Raw genomic sequence first — 18,674 nt, forward strand, 5'->3', positions numbered from 1 at the left:
TGTGTGTGTGTGTGTGTGTGTGTGTGTGTGTGTGTGTGTGTGTGTGTGTGTGTGTGTGTATATATATATGTGTCAATGTGGTGTTCAGCTCTAAGGCTATGTGCACACGTAGTTTGGAGACCTGCGGATTAGCCTGCGGTTTCACACCTCACAATGGATAAGGTGTGAAACCGCAGCGGAATCCGCACAAAGAATTGACATACTGCGGATTGTAACCCGCAGCAAATCCGCGCTGAAAAATCTGCACTGCGTTTTTGGTTTGACTATTGTAACGAATGGTACTGTATAACGCAGCAGAAGCTGCTGCGGACCCGCAGGGCCAGAAACGCTGCAGAACCCCAGCGTGTGCACATAGCCTTAGCCTAGCTTGAGAAAGTCTCGCACTTTGGGCCGAAACGTCGCTGAAGCCCCTATGGGCTATTAAAACACCGTTTTTTTTTTCTAAAAAAAGATGTGAAGTGAGCATACACTTAGTGACTGCCATATTGGCTGCTTCTGCAGCTTGGCGTCTCTGTGATAGAATTATTCTGCAGCTCTGCTTCTGAGCAGAATCTCACTTGCCGCCTATCTGAGGTCGCTTTCTATAAGTCTAACCAGCTTTGTAACATCTGCTAAACCAGAAACCTGTCTCTAGACAGTCAGGGAATGTGAAACCGCTCCTTAGAGGGGTAATCCAGGACTATTTTTTTTTTTAACTATAGACCTAAAAACTAACTTAAAAAGGAAGTCGCTAACTACCTGCCTGCGGTGCCCGGCGTCTATCTCTGCCGGCACAGAGCTGTCATTGTTGGCTCCAGTTGGCGATTCTGCAGCTTCTGCTGATGTGGCGGTGACATCAGCGGCTTCTCTTCCGCTCTCCCCTGTGGCTGCGGCTTCTCTTCCGCTCTCCCCTGTGGCTGCGGCTTCTCTTCCGCTCTCCCCTGTGGCTGCGGCTTCTCTTCCGCTCTCCCCTGTGGCTGCGGCTTCTCTTCCGCTCTCCCCTGTGGCTGCGGCTTCTCTTCCGCTCTCCCCTGTGGCTGCGGCTTCTCTTCCGCTCTCCCCTGTGGCTGCGGCTTCTCTTCCGCTCTCCCCTGTGGCTGCGGCTTCTCTTCCGCTCTCCCCTGTGGCTGCGGCTTCTCTTCCGCTCTCCCCTGTGGCTGCGGCTTCTCTTCCGCTCTCCCCTGTGGCTGCGGCTTCTCTTCCGCTCTCCCCTGTGGCTGCGGCTTCTCTTCCGCTCTCCCCTGTGGCTGCGGCTTCTCTTCCGCTCTCCTCGTGGCTGCGGCTTCTCTTCCGCTCTCCCCTGTGGCTGCGGCTTCTCTTCCGCTCTCCTCGTGGCTGCGGCTTCTCTTCCGCTCTCCCCTGTGGCTGCGGCTTCTCTTCCGCTCTCCCCTGTGGCTGCGGCTTCTCTTCCGCTCTCCTCTGTGGCTGCGGCTTCTCTTCCGCTCTCCCCGTGGCTGCGGCTTCTCTTCCGCTCTCCCCTGTGGCTGCGGCTTCTCTTCCGCTCTCCCCTGTGGCTGCGGCTTCTCTTCCGCTCTCCCCTGTGGCTGCGGCTTCTCTTCCGCTCTCCCCTGTGGCTGCGGCTTCTCTTCCGCTCTCCCCTGTGGCTGCGGCTTCTCTTCCGCTCTCCCCTGTGGCTGCGGCTTCTCTTCCGCTCTCCCCTGTGGCTGCGGCTTCTCTCCCCTGTGGCTGCGGCTTCTCTTCCGCTCTCCCCTGTGGCTGCGGCTTCTCTTCCGCTCTCCCCTGTGGCTGCGGCTTCTCTTCCGCTCTCCCCTGTGGCTGCGGCTTCTCTTCCGCTCTCCCCTGTGGCTGCGGTGTGACTAGCTGTCTGCCTGACTGTGGGCTGCTGGTGGTCAGTCAGCATGACGTCTGCAGTCATGTCTCGTGGACAGAGCAGCCTGGAAGAAAAAGAGCTGCTCTAAAGTCATGGACAACCCCTTTAAAGGGAACCTGTCAGGTTGAAAATGGCATCTAATGTGCACACCGGATGTTGCAGCCAATCAGATTGATTAATGGGAAAAGCGTCAGTGCAACTTCGATCTTCTAGTTTATGGATAGGAGTCCAGTGGGCGGAGTCCAAATAAGTGATTGATGGTCGAGAATAGTCACTCGCAGAGTAGCACCTCCCATTGGACTCATACAGACCGAACCTTGCACGAACATTGTGACCAGTATTCTCCCCTCCCTACAACACCAGTTTGGGAATGGGTGACCTACAACAGGAGGCATGGAGGACTGCACAAGTGTAAGTGCAGGGGTCCCTGGATACCAGTGCTGCCCTCACCATAACTCTGGGGGGTGCAGGCCATCAGGTGTGCCCCCTCTATCCCTACTCACCCCATCATGAAATGTGCACCGGTGCGAGGAGGGGACACAAGCTCAGTACACTCAGGCTGGGCGCAGCACTGCCATCCCCCCCTGCTCACACTGCCCGGCCCCAGTGCACTGAGCTCTCCTGCAGCTGCACCCCCCCCCCCCCCCCCCCCCCCCGTGCCGGAGCCCCCCCCCCGTGCCGGAGGCCCCCCCCGGTGCAGGAGCCCCCAGTGTTCCCCCCCCCCCGGCGGCGGAGCAGCTGATACAATGTTTCCCTTCTTGATTGTTTGTTTTCCTATTGGCGGCCGGCGCGCGGCTCTGCCCTGGCAACTGGAGCAAAGTCGATTTGCATAAGGCATGTGGGATTGGTTCGGCGTTTGCCGGAGCCCGTCCAATGAGGGCGCGCCGTGTGAGTGGCAGGCTATGCTAATGAGGCGCTGTTGCTGGGCTGCCCCGCGCGCTCTGCTCCTGCATTGTGTTGCCGGCGAGAGACGTTGATAAACGAGGATTTAATGATCTGCAGCAGATTCCTCCTCACTGCAGTCAGCGCAGGCCGGGAGCGAGGAGCCTGACACTGGCCTCCTGCACCCCATCTCCCTGCTGCTGCCCGGAGTGGCGGGGGTTAAGGTGCCAGGCTGAGTGCATGCCCCCAGAACGTGGCACTGCAGGCTAAAAATACCCAGCAACAGGTGGGCACCCGGGTGACTCCGGCGGATAAATTTAGTTCTGCAGTCACGTGCCCGGCGTCCGCCCAATCAGCGCCATTTCTATTTTATGCATCTTTTTTTTTTTTGTCCCCATCTCCACTTAACCCCGTCAGTGGCGCAGACGTGAGGGGGGCAGGGGCATCGTGGAGGTTTGGGAGAAGCCACGATTACAAGGAGATTGGTTGGCGGTAACAGAGTTTGGACGTCGCGGAAAAAGGGCGCAGGGTCATTAGGGCAAATCTTGACCAATCGGGCAGACGTCGCCTGGATTTGGAAGTCGCCATCCCCCCCCATGTATATGGGTAATTGTGGCCATAATCCTCAATTTTCACTTAGGTGACAGCGGGATCTACAGTGTATCAAGTTCTATAAGATTCCTGGCTGCTGATTGGCCAAAGCCCTCACTGATCAGGTCTGCAGAGATCAGAGATAGTGGCACGCCTGATGTATAGTCGCTTGTAATGGGAACCTGACGATACGACCAGCCCTTCTAAGCCGTCTATATGGGCACGCAGGTCATAGGAAGCTGAGGAACACGATACCTTGACGTCTTATTTCTGAGAAATCCTCGTTTTTCTTAATCTGTAAATAAGCTGTTCAGATCTATGGGTCTGACATAGATCTCCCTGAGACTACGCCTCCAGAGATTATTGTAGATGACAGGGGGAGTGACCAGTGTGAGTCATGAACTGACTGACAGTCTGCTCTCCTGGTCCTACATGTCCCACACTGGTATGACCCCTGTGATTTATAATAAGCTCTGAAGGCGGAGTCTCAGAGAGATCTATAGCCGGCCCATAGATCTTAACAGCTCATTAGCATATTAATGTATGCCGATAATGTATGTAATGACGCTATATAAATGAGTAAAATGAATAAAAATAAATAAGAAAACCTGGATTAAGACCTCAGATCGCAGATATCAAGGCATCATGTTGTTTGTGGATTGCACAGAGCCCTGGGCATGTGGGGGGGGGGGGGGGGGTCTTCAATTTCTCGGTGATCTGTGAAATCTCGCCGACCATATCAAACTTATATGATAACCGGTAAAAAAAAAAATCCAGGAAAATAGAATTTTTCGTTTTGGCCACTTCTTGACTGTACCCTTCTGCCGGGTCACTTATTTGTTGGACTCGCTTTGGAGTTGACGGGAATAAAACTCGCTCTTTCCGTACTTCATAAAGTCGTTCTGCGTTGGCGTTGGGTGTCCCCCAGCTTCGCTCTGCTTTCGTTGTGCACCTGGCCTCCCAGGTTGGCTGGCAGCTCCCGCCAGGGATGTTTAGGTGGCGGTGGAGCACGGGCAGCCTCAGACCATTGCGTCTGCACGGTTTGTATTTGCCTCCTTGTACTTCTTTTTTTGGGCTGGGTGGATCGTTGCTGGTAGAGGGGGGGTCTCCTCCTCACCCCTCATAGAGGCTATGGAGTGTTTTGGTTCTGTAGGAAGCTTCTGCGTGCTTGGTTCCCGCACTGAGGACAGGGGGTTAACGTTGGCAATCTTTTGTCTGTCGCTGTGTGACGCGGTTCGGAGGCCGCCTACACTGTACACACCAGATCCAAGGACACGCGGCGCATCTCTGACACCGATATCGAGCGCAGAAAGCCACTATTGTGTTTCTACAGCATTGAGTGCATCAATAAAATCTGTACAGGAAACAAAAGTACATTTTATTTTTCTGCCTATTTTTGTCCCCGGTTTATGAATGAATAGACGGGGTGATGAGCAGTGCTGTAAGGTGAATTACATACAAGGGCTTCCATTGGCTTTGAGTCCTTTCACTACGACTTGTGCGGGTTTTATTTTAGGTGCTTTGAAAAAGTATTCCTATTTGGTCAACTTTTCCACATTTTTTTTTTCCACTTTACACCCACAAACGTAAAGGTATTTTGTTGGGATATACCAACGCTAAGTAGCACGTGTAAAGGAAAAAAATGATACATGGTTTCCTAAATATTTTAAAAATCTATAAAAATCTGAAAATTATGATGTGCATTTGTAGTCTGATGCCCTTAAATAAAATCGTGAGTGACCCAGTTGTGTCCTGAAGTCACATAATTAGTACAATGCGTCCACCCTCAGTATAACCTCAGCTGTTAGGTGAAGGTCTTAGGCCTCTTTCACACATCCGGTTTTCAGCATCAGGCGCGATGCGGCGAAAAGTGTAAAAACCGGATCCGGCGCCGGTTGCCACCGGATCCGGTTTTTCCCCCATTCAGTTTCATTATTGCCGCATCGCGCCGGATACCTATGCGGCGTATCCGGTTTTTGCCTGATCCGGCAAAAACAGCCTGTCCGGCGTCTGGAAAAAACGTTCCATGTAACGTTTTTTTTGCAGCGCCGGACCGGCTTTTTCCACAGCGCATGCCCGGACTCTGTGAATGTTAACCCCACAAGTGCCCGGCGAGAGAGAGAGAGAGATCTCTCTCTGTCACCCGGACACTTGTGAGAGATCTCTCTCGCCGGGCACTTGTGGGGTTAACACTCAGTGTCTGGGTGAGAGAGAGAGATCTCTCTGTGGGGTTAACCCCACAAGTGCCCGGCAAGAGAGAGAGATTCTCTTGCCTGGACACTAAGTGTTAACCCCCCATGTCTCTCTCTCTCTCCACCCCCCTCCCCTCCCCTCACCTCCCTTTCAGCAGCTGTCTCATTGGCTGCCTCTGTCCACCTCGTCCTGCGGCTCCTTTAATAATGTCCGAGCCGTATCGTCTCGCCACACACACATCCGGTGTCACGGCTGCAGGCCGGATCCGGCGGCCCGGCTTTTCGCCGCACGCCGCCGGACCCCACACACCGGATGTGTGAAAGTAGCCTTAGAGGTTGGAGAACATTAGGGTTCAAACAGCGTCATGAAAACCAAGGAACCCACCAGACAGGCAAGGGATATAAAGTTGTGAGTAAATTCGGATAGGTTATATAAAAATAGCTCAAGCTCTGAACATCTCACAGAGGTAATGTATCTATCATCCATAAATGGAAGGAGTATGGCACAACTGCAAACTTTCTAAGAACTGGCCGTCCACCTAAACTGACTTAAGAAGAAAGGAGACCACTAATTAGAGAATCAGAAAAAAGAGGAGCTGCAGAGATCCACAGCTCAGGTGGGACAGCTATTAGTTGTATACTCCACAAATCTGACGTTTATCAACGAGTGGCAGGTAAAAAAAAATATATTTTTAAAACTAAGTCATAAGAAGTCCTGTTTGCAAAAAAACCTTGGAAGAAGGTGCTCTGCTCAGATGAGACCAAAGTAGAACTAATTAGGCAAAATGCTGTGTGGCAGCAAAAGAACACTGAACATCACCCTGAAAATGCCATCCCCACTGTCACACATAGTGGAAGCAGCCTGCTGTTGGGAGAGTTTTCTTTAACGGGCAGCGAAGCTGGACAGAGTTGATGGGAAAATTGGATGGATTGCAATACACGGCAATCCTGGCCGAAAACCCTGTTCGTGGCTGTCAAAGACTTGACTGGGTCGAAGGTTCACCTTCCAGCCGAATAACGACCCTAAACATCCTGCCAGAGCTACAATGGATGGTTTAGATAAAAGCATATTCATGTGTGTGAACGGCCCAGTCACAGTCCGGACCCAAATCCCAGTGAGATGACTTGAAAATTGCTGTTCACATGTCTTCATCCAATCTCACTGAGCGAGAGCGCGTGTGCAAAGAAGGGGCAAAAATGTCACCTCAAGATGTGCAAAACTAGGAGAGACAGACCCCAAAGACTTCAGCAGTAATTACAGCGAAAGGTGGTCCTACAAAGTATTAGGCTAAGTGCACACGTAGAATTTCCTCCTGCGGATTTTTCCGCGCAGATTTGAAAAAATCCGCAGTTCAAATGACCTGCATTTTTCCTGCGGATTTCTTCCTTTTTTTATTGCAGTTTTTGTGCGGTTTTCCCCCTGCGGATTTGCAGAATGGAGCAGGTGGAAAACCGCACAAAAGAAGTGACATGCTGCATTTTTTGTACCGCGGGAAAAAACGCAGCGTGTGCACAGCGGGGTTTTTTTTTTTTTTTTTTACATTGATTGATTTACATTGTACTGTAAATCAGTTTGCGGATCTGCAGCGCTTCTGCGCAGTAAAATCCGCTGCGGATCCGCAGGAAAAATGCATCGTGTGCACATGGCCAAAACTTACGTTTGTTTGTGGTTGTAACGTGAAAATGTGGAAACATTCAGAGTATGAATACTACAGCGCTGGCAAAAATTAAGAGACCACAAAAATGTTCAGTTTGTCTGATTTTTCTCTTTTTATGTTTGAGTAAAATGTAAATTGTTCTTTTATTCTATAAACTACTGACAACATGTCTCCGAATTTCCAAGCACTAAATTTTGTATTTAAAAAAAATGAGAAATGGTCAAAATAAAAAAAATGCAGAGCTTGCAGACCTCAAATAATGCTAAGAAAACAAGTTCATAATCATTTAGAAATAACAATACTAATGTTTTACCTCAGGAAGAGTTCAGAAATCAATATTTTGTGGAATAACCATGATATTTAATCACAGCTTTCATGCGTCTTGGCTGCTTTCCACCAGTCTCTCACACTGCTTTTGGGTGACCTTATGCCACTCCTGGTACAATAATATAAGCAGTTCTTCTTTGTTTGATGGCTTGTGACTATCCATCTTCCTCTTGATTACATTCCAGAGGTTTTCAGTGGGGTTCAGGTCTGGAGATTGGGCTGCCCATGACAGGGATTTGATGTGATCCTTCATCCACACATTGATTGACCTAGCTGTGTGGCATGGCGCATTGTCCTGCTGGAAAAACCCATCCTCAGAGTTGGGGAACATTGCCTGAGCAGAAGGAATCAACTGTTTTTCCAGGATAACCTTGTATGCGGCTTGATTCATACGTCCTTCGCAAAGATTAACCTGCCCAATTCCAGCCTTGCTGAAGCATCCCCAGATGATCACCGATCTTCCACCAAATTTCACAGTAGGTGCAAGACACTGTGCCTTGTACGTCTCTCCAGGTCTCCGTCTAACCATTAGACGACCAGGTGTTGGGCAAAGCTGAAAATTACACTCATCAGAGAAGATTACCTTACTCCAGTCCTCTATGGTCCAATCCATAAGGTCTTTGGAAAACTTCAGCCTGGCTCTCCTTTGCTTCACATTGATGAAAGGCTTTTTTCTACCTTTACATGACTTGAGCCCTGCCTCTAGGAGCCGGTTACGAACTGTTCTTGCCGTGCACTTCACGCCGCCAGCTGCCATTCCTTTTGTAAGTCACTTGATGCCATCCTGAGGTTGCTGAGTGACATTTGAATAAGATGACTGTCATCCCGGTCAGTGGAGAGTCGTTTTCGCCCTCTGACGGTCTGTAGCTATGTTGTCCCCAATGTCTGCTGCTTGACCTTGTTGTGTAATGGACTACCGTCTTAGAAATGTTAAGGATGGAGGCAACATGATGTTCACTGTATCCCTCTGCTAGTAAAGCCAGAATTGAGCCCTTCTTTTCCTCACTCAAGACACAAAAGATAATTTAAACTCCTTTTGGCATGGTTAAAAGTTATTTTTCTCATTCCTATTACTTTTGGGATATTACTAGCACTTGTTTTGCCATCCAGCTTGTCCTATTGCAAGAGGATTGTGAACACCACAGCAGGGTTTATTATACTTTCCTTCGTTAAATGAGATTTGGTTCAGGTGATCACCTAAGGCCTCTTTCACACTTCAGTTTTTTACAATCAGTCACAATCCGCCAGGTTTTGAAAAAAACGGATCCTCAATTTTCTTTTGAGGATCCGTTTTTTTTCCCCATTGACTTCCATTAATGGCGGATTGTGACGGATTGCCGTCCGTTGCATCCGTTTTTTTTGAGGATCCGCCAAAAGTTGCTGTCCGTCACCATCCTCAAAGATTTGAAAACGGAGTTTGCAACGTTTTTTTTCCTCTGGCGGATCCTCCAGACACTGATTTAACCCGAAATTCTTTCTGGGTGCCGGACCAAAAAAAAAAAAAAATCTCCTTCCTTCCTTCCTTCCTTCCTTCCTTCCTTCCTTCCTTCCTTCCTCCCTCCCTTCCCTTTCCTTTCCTTTCCTTCCTTCCTTCTTTGTCGGATCCGTAAAAAAAACGGACAGGTGGCATCCGTTGTCATCAGTACTAAAACGGATCCGCCATCCATCCTTTTGGCGGATTTTGACTGATGCAAAAAACTGAAGTGTGAAAGAGGCCTAATCAGAAGAACAATAAGTAGAATGAGGTGTACTCTGGTTGGAATTCAACGGACACTGGAATGGAATGGCTGTCAGACATGGAGAGAAGCGGGTTTAATAAAACTGTGCAGTGGGCTCTTAATTTTTGCCAGAGCTGTATTTCAAGGCATTGTATATTTGTGTTAGGTCTTCAGTGTACGGAAAGTTGCGGTCTAATTACATTACTGGTCCTGTACTGATCCTGAGTTACATCCTGTATTATACTCCAGAGCTGCACTCACTATTCTGCTGGTGCATTCACTGTGTACATACATTACATTACTGATCCTGAGTTACATCCTGTATTATACTCCAGAGCTGCACTCACTATTCTGCTGGTGTAGTCACTGTGTACATACATTACAGTACTGATCCTGAGTTTCATCCTGTAATATACCACAGAGCTGCACTCACTATTCTGCTGGTGTAGTCACTGTGTACATACATTACATTACTGATCCTGTACTGATCCTGAGTTTCATCCTGTAATATACGCCAGAGCTGCACTCACTATTCTGCTGGTGGAGTCACTGTGTACATACATTACTGATCCTGAGTTACATCCTGTATTATACCCCAGAGCTGCACTCACTATTCTGCTGGTGCAGTCACTGTGTACGTACATTACATTACTGATCTTGAATTACATCCTGTATTATACCCCAGAGCTGCACTCACTATTCTGCTGGTGCAGTCACTGTGTACATACATTACATTACTGATCCTGAGTTACATCCTGTATTATACTCCAGAGCTGCACTCACTATTCTGCTGGTGTAGTCACTGTGTACATACATTACAGTACTGATCCTGAGTTTCATCCTGTAATATACCACAGAGCTGCACTCACTATTCTGCTGGTGTAGTCACTGTGTACATACATTACATTACTGATCCTGTACTGATCCTGAGTTTCATCCTGTAATATACGCCAGAGCTGCACTCACTATTCTGCTGGTGGAGTCACTGTGTACATACATTACTGATCCTGAGTTACATCCTGTACTATACCCCAGAGCTGCACTCACTATTCTGCTGGTGCAGTCACTGTGTACATACATTACATTACTGATCTTGAATTACATCCTGTATTATACCCCAGAGCTGCACTCACTATTCTGCTGGTGCAGTCACTGTGTACATACATTACATTACTGATCCTGAGTTACATCCTGTATTATACTCCAGAGCTGCACTTACTATTCTGCTGGTGCAGTCACCGTGTACATACATTACATTACTGATCCTGAGTTACATCCTGTATTATACCCCAGAGCTGCACTCACTATTCTGCTGGTGCAGTCACTGTGTACATACATTACATTACTGATCTTGAGTTACATCCTGTATTATACCCCAGAGCTGCACTCACTATTCTACTGGTGCAGTCACTGTGTACATACATTACATTACTGATCCTGAGTTACATCCTGTATTATACTCCAGAGCTGCACTCACTATTCTGCTGGTGCAGTCACTGTGTACATACATTACATTACTGATCCTGAGTTACATCCTGTATTATACTCCAGAGCTGCACTCACTATTCTGCTGGTGCAGTCACTGTGTACATACATTACATTACTGATCCTGAGTTACATCCTGTATTATACTCCAGAGCTGCACTCACTATTCTGCTGGTGCAGTCACTGTGTACATACATTACATTACTGATCCGGAGTTCCTTCCTGTACTCCAGAGCTGCACTCAGTATACCAGGAGCCTGTTGTAATCTCTTGGCGTTCCCTGCATGTTTTGGTGATTTTCTCTGTAGCGTGGTTTTCATACCGGGCAGTAAATCTTGTGTGGACACAGTGAGCTCTTCTTCGCCGCTATAACAGATAGCTGAGAGTGTATATTAGCAATCTTGCTGACAATTTCCCAAACCAGCCAGCTCTGAGCTCTAATTGTATGTGGGCTATATCCATATATAAACTGGTGAATTAATAGTTAAAAATGGCGAGCTTGGGACTCATGTCATACACTTTTACAGCCGACTGCTCCACAGAAATACTACCGGAGTCATTTCATATTTGGCAGTAAATAATAACAAACGATCATAGTGTATATTTACTGCACAGCCGTCCTGTCCTGTGTCTAAGGGTACAGGACACTTCATTGTAGACGGGGATCGGATATGATATTTGTAACAAGGACGTTCCTGTCTACTGAAATGTGCCGGAAAATGTAAAAGTATCTCATCGGCCATTCTGTTGTCATCACCCGTGGTCCGGGCTGGTCTGTATATTCAGTACACCAGCGGATGCTATGTACACAGTGCATACCTGGTCATGGCGGCGCTCTACGGGAAGGGTAAGATATTGCCACTTTTCTGAAGATCTGCTGTATTTTACCCCCTTTTTTTTTATTGTTTTTTTTTTTTAAAGCTAACCATTTATATCAATGCAGAATACCAGCACAAGCTCCTGATAGCATCATGTTTGGGAATGTTCTCATGAGACCTTTATCAACATCATGGTCATTTATATGACTGGAGAAATTAATGGAAAAAAAAAAAAAGCACTGCTATTTGCAGAAACCTTTAATTTTTCTTTTCCTTTACCCTTTTGGATGTCTTTGTTCTTCTTCCTTGCCCTGCAGCGTCTTTTTTCCCCTTGCCCTGCCGCGGCTCTTCTCCCTCCCTCGCCCTGCCGCGGCTCTTCTCTCTCCCTCGCCCTGCCGCGGCTCTTCTCTCTCCCTCGCCCTGCCGCGGCTCTTCTCTCTCCCTCGCCCTGCCGCGGCTCTTCTCTCTCCCTCGCCCTGCCGCGGCCCTTCGCTCCCTCCCTCGCCCTACCGTGGCTCTTCTCTCTCTCCCTCGCCCTGCCGCGGCTCTTCTCTCTCTCCCTCGCCCTGCCGCGGCTCTTCTCTCTCTCCCTCGCCCTGCCGCGGCCCTTCTCTCTCGCCCTGCCGCTGCCCTTCTCTCTCTCCCTCGCCCTGCCGTGGCTCTTCTCTCCCTCCCTCGCCCTGCCGCGGCCCTTCTCTCTCGCCCTGCCGCGGCCCTTCTCTCTCGCCCTGCCGCGGCCCTTCTCTCTCGCCCTGCCGCGGCCCTTCTCTCTCGCCCTGCCGCGGCCCTTCTCTCTCGCCCTGCCGCGGCCCTTCTCTCTCGCCCTGCCGCGGCCCTTCTCTCTCGCCCTGCCGCGGCCCTTCTCTCTCGCCCTGCCGCGGCCCTTCTCTCTCGCCCTGCCGCGGCCCTTCTCTCTCGCCCTGCCGCGGCCCTTCTCTCTCGCCCTGCCGCGGCCCTTCTCTCTCGCCCTGCCGCGGCCCTTCTCTCTCGCCCTGCCGCGGCCCTTCTCTCTCGCCCTGCCGCGGCCCTTCTCTCTCGCCCTGCCGCGGCCCTTCTCTCTCGCCCTGCCGCGGCCCTTCTCTCTCGCCCTGCCGCTGCCCTTCTCTCTCTCTCTCGCCCTGCCGCTGCCCTTCTCTCTCTCCCTCGCCCTGCCGTGGCTCTTCTCTCCCTCCCTCGCCCTGCCGCGGCCCTTCTCTCTCGCCCTGCCGCGGCCCTTCTCTCTCGCCCTGCCGCTGCCCTTCTCTCTCTCCCTCGCCCTGCCGCGGCTCTTCTCTCTCTCTCTCGCCCTGCCGCGGCTCTTCTCTCTCTCTCTCGCCCTGCCGCGGCTCTTCTCTCTCTCTCTCGCCCTGCCGCGGCTCTTCTCTCTCTCGCCCTGCCGCGGCTCTTCTCTCTCTCTCGCCCTGCCGCGGCTCTTCTCTCTCTCTCGCCCTGCCGCGGCTCTTCTCTCTCTCCCTCGCCCTGCCGCGGCTCTTCTCTCTCTCTCTCGCCCTGCCGCGGCTCTTCTCTCTCTCTCGCCCTGCCGCTGCCCTTCTCTCTCTCTCTCGCCCTGCCGCGGCTCTTCTCTCTCTCTCGCCCTGCCGCGGCCCTTCTCTCTCGCCCTGCCGCTGCCCTTCTCTCTCTCCCTCGCCCTGCCGCGGCTCTTCTCTCTCTCTCGCCCTGCCGCGGCTCTTCTCTCTCTCTCGTCCTGCCGCTGCCCTTCTCTCTCTCCCTCGCCCTGCCGCTGCCCTTCTCTCTCTCTCTCGCCCTGCCGCGGCTCTTCTCTCTCTCTCGCCCTGCCGCGGCCCTTCTCTCTCGCCCTGCCGCTGCCCTTCTCTCCCTCCCTCGCCCTGCCGCGGCTCTTCTCTCTCTCTCTCGCCCTGCCGCGGCCCTTCTCTCTCGCCCTGCCGTGGCGCTTCTCTCTCGCCCTGCCGCTGCCCTTCTCTCTCTCCCTCGCCCTGCCGTGGCTCTTCTCTCTCTCTCTCGCCCTGCCGCTGCCCTTCTCTCCCTCCCTCGCCCTGCCGCGGCTCTTCTCTCTCTCTCTCGCCCTGCCGCTGCCCTTCTCTCCCTCCCTCGCCCTGCCGCGGCTCTTCTCTCTCTCTCTCGCCCTGCCGCGGCCCTTCTCTCTCTCTCGCCCTGCCGCGGCCCTTCTCTCTCGCCCTGCCGCTGCCCTTCTCTCCCTCCCTCGCCCTGCCGCGGCTCTTCTCTCTCTCCCTCGCCCTGCCGTGGCTCTTCTCTCTCTCCCTCGCCCTGCCGTGGCTCTTCTCTCTCTCCCTCGCCCTGCCGTGGCTCTTCTCTCTGTCCCTCGCCCTGCCGTGGCGCTTCTCTCTCTCCCTCGCCCTGCCGTGGCGCTTCTCTCTCCCTCGCCCTGCCGTGGCGCTTCTCTCTCTCCCTCGCCCTGCTGCGTCCTTTTCCCTCGCCCCCTTCACCTCATTGGTTAGAGTGCACCAGAGGGTGGATGAATTCCACGCGTTCTCTTCTCCACTTATTTCATTTCTCCAGTCCTCCCTTTCTAGGAGGGAGTGTACTATCACACACTTCAGTAACCTTCTCACACAGGCGTGCTCTGTAAAATAAAAGCTCTAATAACAGAAATCTGCTTGGGCCACGAAGGCCCGACATGAACTTGTGAGCACATCTCTGTCTGGTCACGTCCTCTTGAACCACGATCACCGACCCCGTCTGATCTGCTGTATTCCCACTTCTCTATTTTGTCCTTTTCCCCTTTCCTTCACCTTCTATGTCAGAAATCACTTAGAATAAAACATTTATAAAATGTGAATGTACTGGAGCCTCCTGTACATGTGGGGCCTTGTACTTTCCAACCATATCGGTGAAGCCTGGTGACGTCTGCAGTAAGATGCTCCTCTAAAAGAATTTGGCGCACTACTCCCCTGCCAAACGCCCCCGCCATGATTCGTGATGAACTTGCCCTCCGTGCTTGTCCTACCTCCTCCCTACAAAGTTCCGCTTGCTTTTCAAAAAGATGGCGAAATTGGGACTAAAAACGCCAATACTAATGGCAGATTACTGGATTCATCGCTCCGCACACTGGTATTCCAGCCCAGACTTTTCTGCACCATATAGGGTTAATGGGCGATTATTAGTCTTATGTACCAGGTATATCACAGACTGACAAACAAGCAGAACTCGGCTCTGATTTCAGTGTAAGAAATTGAAGCCGAGCACCGATGTTTTTTGGGTCATCTGTTTTGATAGATTTTCTGCTTTGATTGGCTACATTAGCCATGGAGAAAAATGTCATCATGATTAAAATATTAAAAGTCTTGTTTAGAGACATCCTGTTCCTTGTGCCCTAACCGTTGGTGTGTAGCCACTTACCTGGGATCTTGAGTCCTTTAATAAATGATCACTTTCTCACTGTGGCCACAATATGAGGCTTTATGTAGACGCTGCAGATGTGGGTTTTATATACATTGTCCTGAAGCGCCATCTAGTGTCTGTTTGGTAAACTACAGTCCAATCTGAGCTTTATACAACTTCCCACCTAAAATATCAGGGTTCAATTCTTCCCAGAAGTCCCATGTCATTGATTAATTCATGTTTGTATAAAGTGAAGTCTTTTCCTAATGCAATGTTAAGCAGGTTTTATAGAAACTTTAATTATCTTATATTTCTTTTTTATTCCAGGAGGAGAGACTTCAGCATGCAAACCGTCATCTGTCCGGCTTGCACCCTCATTTTCATTCCATGCTGCGGGTCTACAGATGGCTGGACAAATGCCGCACTCCCATCAGCAGTACAGCGACCGGCGTCAGCAGAACCTAAATGACCAACAAGTATCTGCCTTATCTTACAATGACCAGATTCAGCAGCCGTTGGCTAACCAGGTGGGAATGTTGTACACTTGAAGAGAATACTTAATTTATGTAGGACAAGGTCTCGCCTTCCTCTTTAGGCAGCATCAACTTTATCTAACTTTCAATGGAAGTCACCCCATTATAGCTAACATATTGCGCAGCGCTTCAAACTGTCCCCGATGGGGTTCACAATCAAAATTCCCTATCAGTATGTCTTTGGAATGTGGGAGAAAACCGGAGAACCCGGAGGAAACCCACACAAGCACGGGGAGAACATACAAACTCCTTGCAGATGTCGTCCTTGGTGGGATTCAAACCCAGGACTCCAGCACTGCAAGGCTGCAGTGCTATCCACTGAGCCATCGTGCTGCGTTACTTTATGGCTCAGTGGTCGACCCTATTGCTTTGCAGTTCTGGGGTCTTGGATTTGTTTTCCATCTAGCTTTTCAGGAGCACACCACTGAGAAATGGCCGTTTGCTGAAAGAGATGCAAGTAGAGGCAGCTTTGTCTATTGAGGAGCGTGAGGGGACTGGAGCTGGCCCGATCCGGGGCGCTTCAGAGGAGAACTTGGAGCTTGTCAACGCTGTGCTTTTTGCCTAAGAAACATCGGCCACCACTGATAAAATGCACAGGTGGCCAGTAACCTAGGCAACAAGCAGTAAACAAAACTAAAAATCCCCTCCATTATTGAGAACAAAGAGGATTTTTAATAACTAAATTGCAAAGTACTCGTTCTTACAAGCTGTTTGCAATTTGTCCCAGTTAAGGAGATGAAACAATCTCTTTAATATCCTGCTAAGAAATGTTACTATGAAGAAGGCACCAAGTCTTATGTCTGCTCCCGCAGCTGATGGCACATCCAGTATGTCCGGCCGATTCTTTGTGTCCCTGTACGCCTTTAAAGAAACTAATATCGTGTCTCTTTTTTTTTTGCCTTTCTGCAGCGACGGATGCCCCAAAACTTTCGTGATCCAACTACAGCACCATTAAGGAAACTGTCAGTTGACTTGATCAAAACTTACAAACATATTAATGAGGTGAGAACAGTAGAAACACGGAAAATACCATCCAGGCCGTGTCCACCTTCACAAACCATCTCATTCTCTTCATCCATAGATAAATAAATAAATGGCGCAGCTTTGTAGTACGATTTCATTAACGTTTTGTTTCCGTGTTTTTTTTTGTTTTTGTTTTTTTTTTCTTTTTTCTTTTTCCAGGTCTACTATGCAAAAAAGAAGCGGCGGCATCAACAAGTACAAGGCGATGACTCCAGTCACAAGAAGGAAAGAAAGGTTTACAACGACGGCTATGACGACGACAACTACGACTACATCGTCAAAAACGGCGAGAAGTGGATGGATCGCTACGAAATAGACTCTCTGATTGGAAAAGGTTCCTTTGGCCAAGTAAGGATGCGGAGACTGCACGGGATCAAAATCTGATTGCTTCAATTCTTGATGTTACTGGGAATTTGTGATTTCTGCTTATAAAGTTCATTGTGCAAGTTCATTGTACCTTTCCCAGGATTGATTGATGGGGGTCTGAATGCTGGGGCCCTCGCCTATCTGCAGAATGGACTGCAGCATAGCAGGGGCCACAGAAGTGTATTCTCGTCTGTCGAGAGTGGATGGACCACATACTAATACTGTCTTTCGTTCTAGGTTGTGAAGGCGTATGACCGCGTGGAGCAGGAGTGGGTGGCAATTAAAATTATAAAGAACAAGAAAGCTTTCCTAAATCAAGCCCAGATCGAAGTCCGACTTCTTGAGCTGATGAACAAACATGACACGGAGATGAAATACTACATAGGTAAAGCTGGCTGCATTTTCTACTCTGTATGCCGTTCCTCTACTCTCTAATCATCCCATAGGCCAAAGTGTACAGGACACGGCCCCCCGAGGAGGTTGACATCTGTTCTTTGGTAGCTGTTGACTGATTTCATAGCTCAAGATCAAAGCTCGGCACTGGTACTTCTGCTATTAGGAATTGGTGGTATTTAACACTCGCCGGCAGGGGAACGTGTCATTCAACGTGCCCATTGGCGCCTCCTTGATGTGATTGCCTGGTGCCGACTGGTTGCCATGATAGCTAGGGGTCTACTGAAGACCCCCTTGCTTGTCATGACTACTCCTGTGAAAGCCTGCGATAAGCTGGGGTTCATAGGAGATGTGATTTTCACCATACATAGCAGGGCTGATGCACTTCTCTATATAACACAAGCGATCGATTGCGGCTTCAGGTCCCTTAAGAGGACTAAGGCTGGTTTCACATTAGCACTTTTTAAGCGCACGCACGGCCGGGGGTAGCTCCGCCCCCGAGCCGGCTCTCTGCCCGGCGTGCCCGTCCCTTGCTTGTAGCGCCGCCTCCTAGCGCACAGCGGCGCTTGCGATCGGCGCACCCTATCTTTAGCATAGGGTGCGCAGATCGTGCGCAGGCCGTGCGCTAGTTGCGCTTTGACCTGCGCTGCGCACTTTTGACGGTGCGCCGTGCGCGCCAAAATCAAACTTTTCGGATTTTGGCGCGCACGGCGCACCGTCAAAAGTGCGCAGCGCAGGTCAAAGCGCAACTAGCGCACGGCCTGCGCACGATCTGCGCACCCTATGCTAAAGATAGGGTGCGCCGATCGCAGGCGCCGCTGTGCGCTAGGAGGCGGCGCTACAAGCAAGGGGCGGGCACGCCGGGCAGAGAGCCGGCTCGGGGGCGGAGCTACCCCCGGCCGTGCGTGCGCTTAAAAAGCGCTAATGTGAAACCAGCCTAACAAATACATCAAAAAGTTAGGGGATTTTTTTTAAATTATAAAAAAAAACATAAGTTCAGATTGCCTCTGTTTTTAGCTCCCATAAAAAAAAAAAAATGAAACGATTAACAAAAAAACCAGAAAATACACATTTTTTTTTTATCGTTGCGTTCGTAAAAATCCGATCTATCCGAATATAAAATATATTAATCCGATCAGTTAACATGCTAACATAGTGATGAATGCAATAAGACGTGATCAAAATATAGTATCAACTCCAAAATGAGATCATTAAAAATGTGCGCTTGGTGCGCAAAAAATGAGGCCTCACCCAGCACTATGTCCTGAAAAGTGATTGTTGCTGGTCTTCAAAATTTATACACACATGCCCCGTATATAAAAATTATCAATTGGTGAAAAATGATCTGAAATTTGTAAAATATATATATATATATATATATATACATACACACACTCACTGGCCACTTTATTAGGTACACCTGTCCAACTGTGTGTTAAGACTTAATTTCTAATCAGCCAATCACATGGCGGCAACTCAGTGCATTTAGGCATGTAGACATGGTCAAGACAATCTCCTGCAGTTCAAACCGAGCATCAGTATGGGGGAAGAAAGGTGATTTGAGTGCCTTTGAACGTG

General features: G+C 49.9%; 1 protein-coding gene across 3 annotated transcripts in view; it reads left to right on the forward strand.

The window, feature by feature from the left end:
* DYRK1A (dual specificity tyrosine phosphorylation regulated kinase 1A) overlaps positions 1-18,674 on the forward strand; it is a 117,259-nt gene that overhangs the window by 83,061 nt on the left and 15,524 nt on the right. For all 3 annotated transcript variants that reach the window (XM_073584671.1, XM_073584670.1, XM_073584669.1), the window contains exons 3-6: positions 15,109-15,308; positions 16,224-16,316; positions 16,497-16,685; positions 16,941-17,088. In XM_073584671.1, coding sequence (XP_073440772.1) covers positions 15,109-15,308; positions 16,224-16,316; positions 16,497-16,685; positions 16,941-17,088 — 630 coding nt within the window. The remainder of the gene's footprint in view (positions 1-15,108; positions 15,309-16,223; positions 16,317-16,496; positions 16,686-16,940; positions 17,089-18,674) is intronic.

This window comes from Dendrobates tinctorius, unplaced genomic scaffold (genome assembly GCF_039654945.1).
Source record: "Dendrobates tinctorius isolate UK_male_01 unplaced genomic scaffold, ASM3965494v1 ptg000084l, whole genome shotgun sequence".
Taxonomy (NCBI): domain Eukaryota; kingdom Metazoa; phylum Chordata; class Amphibia; order Anura; family Dendrobatidae; genus Dendrobates; species Dendrobates tinctorius.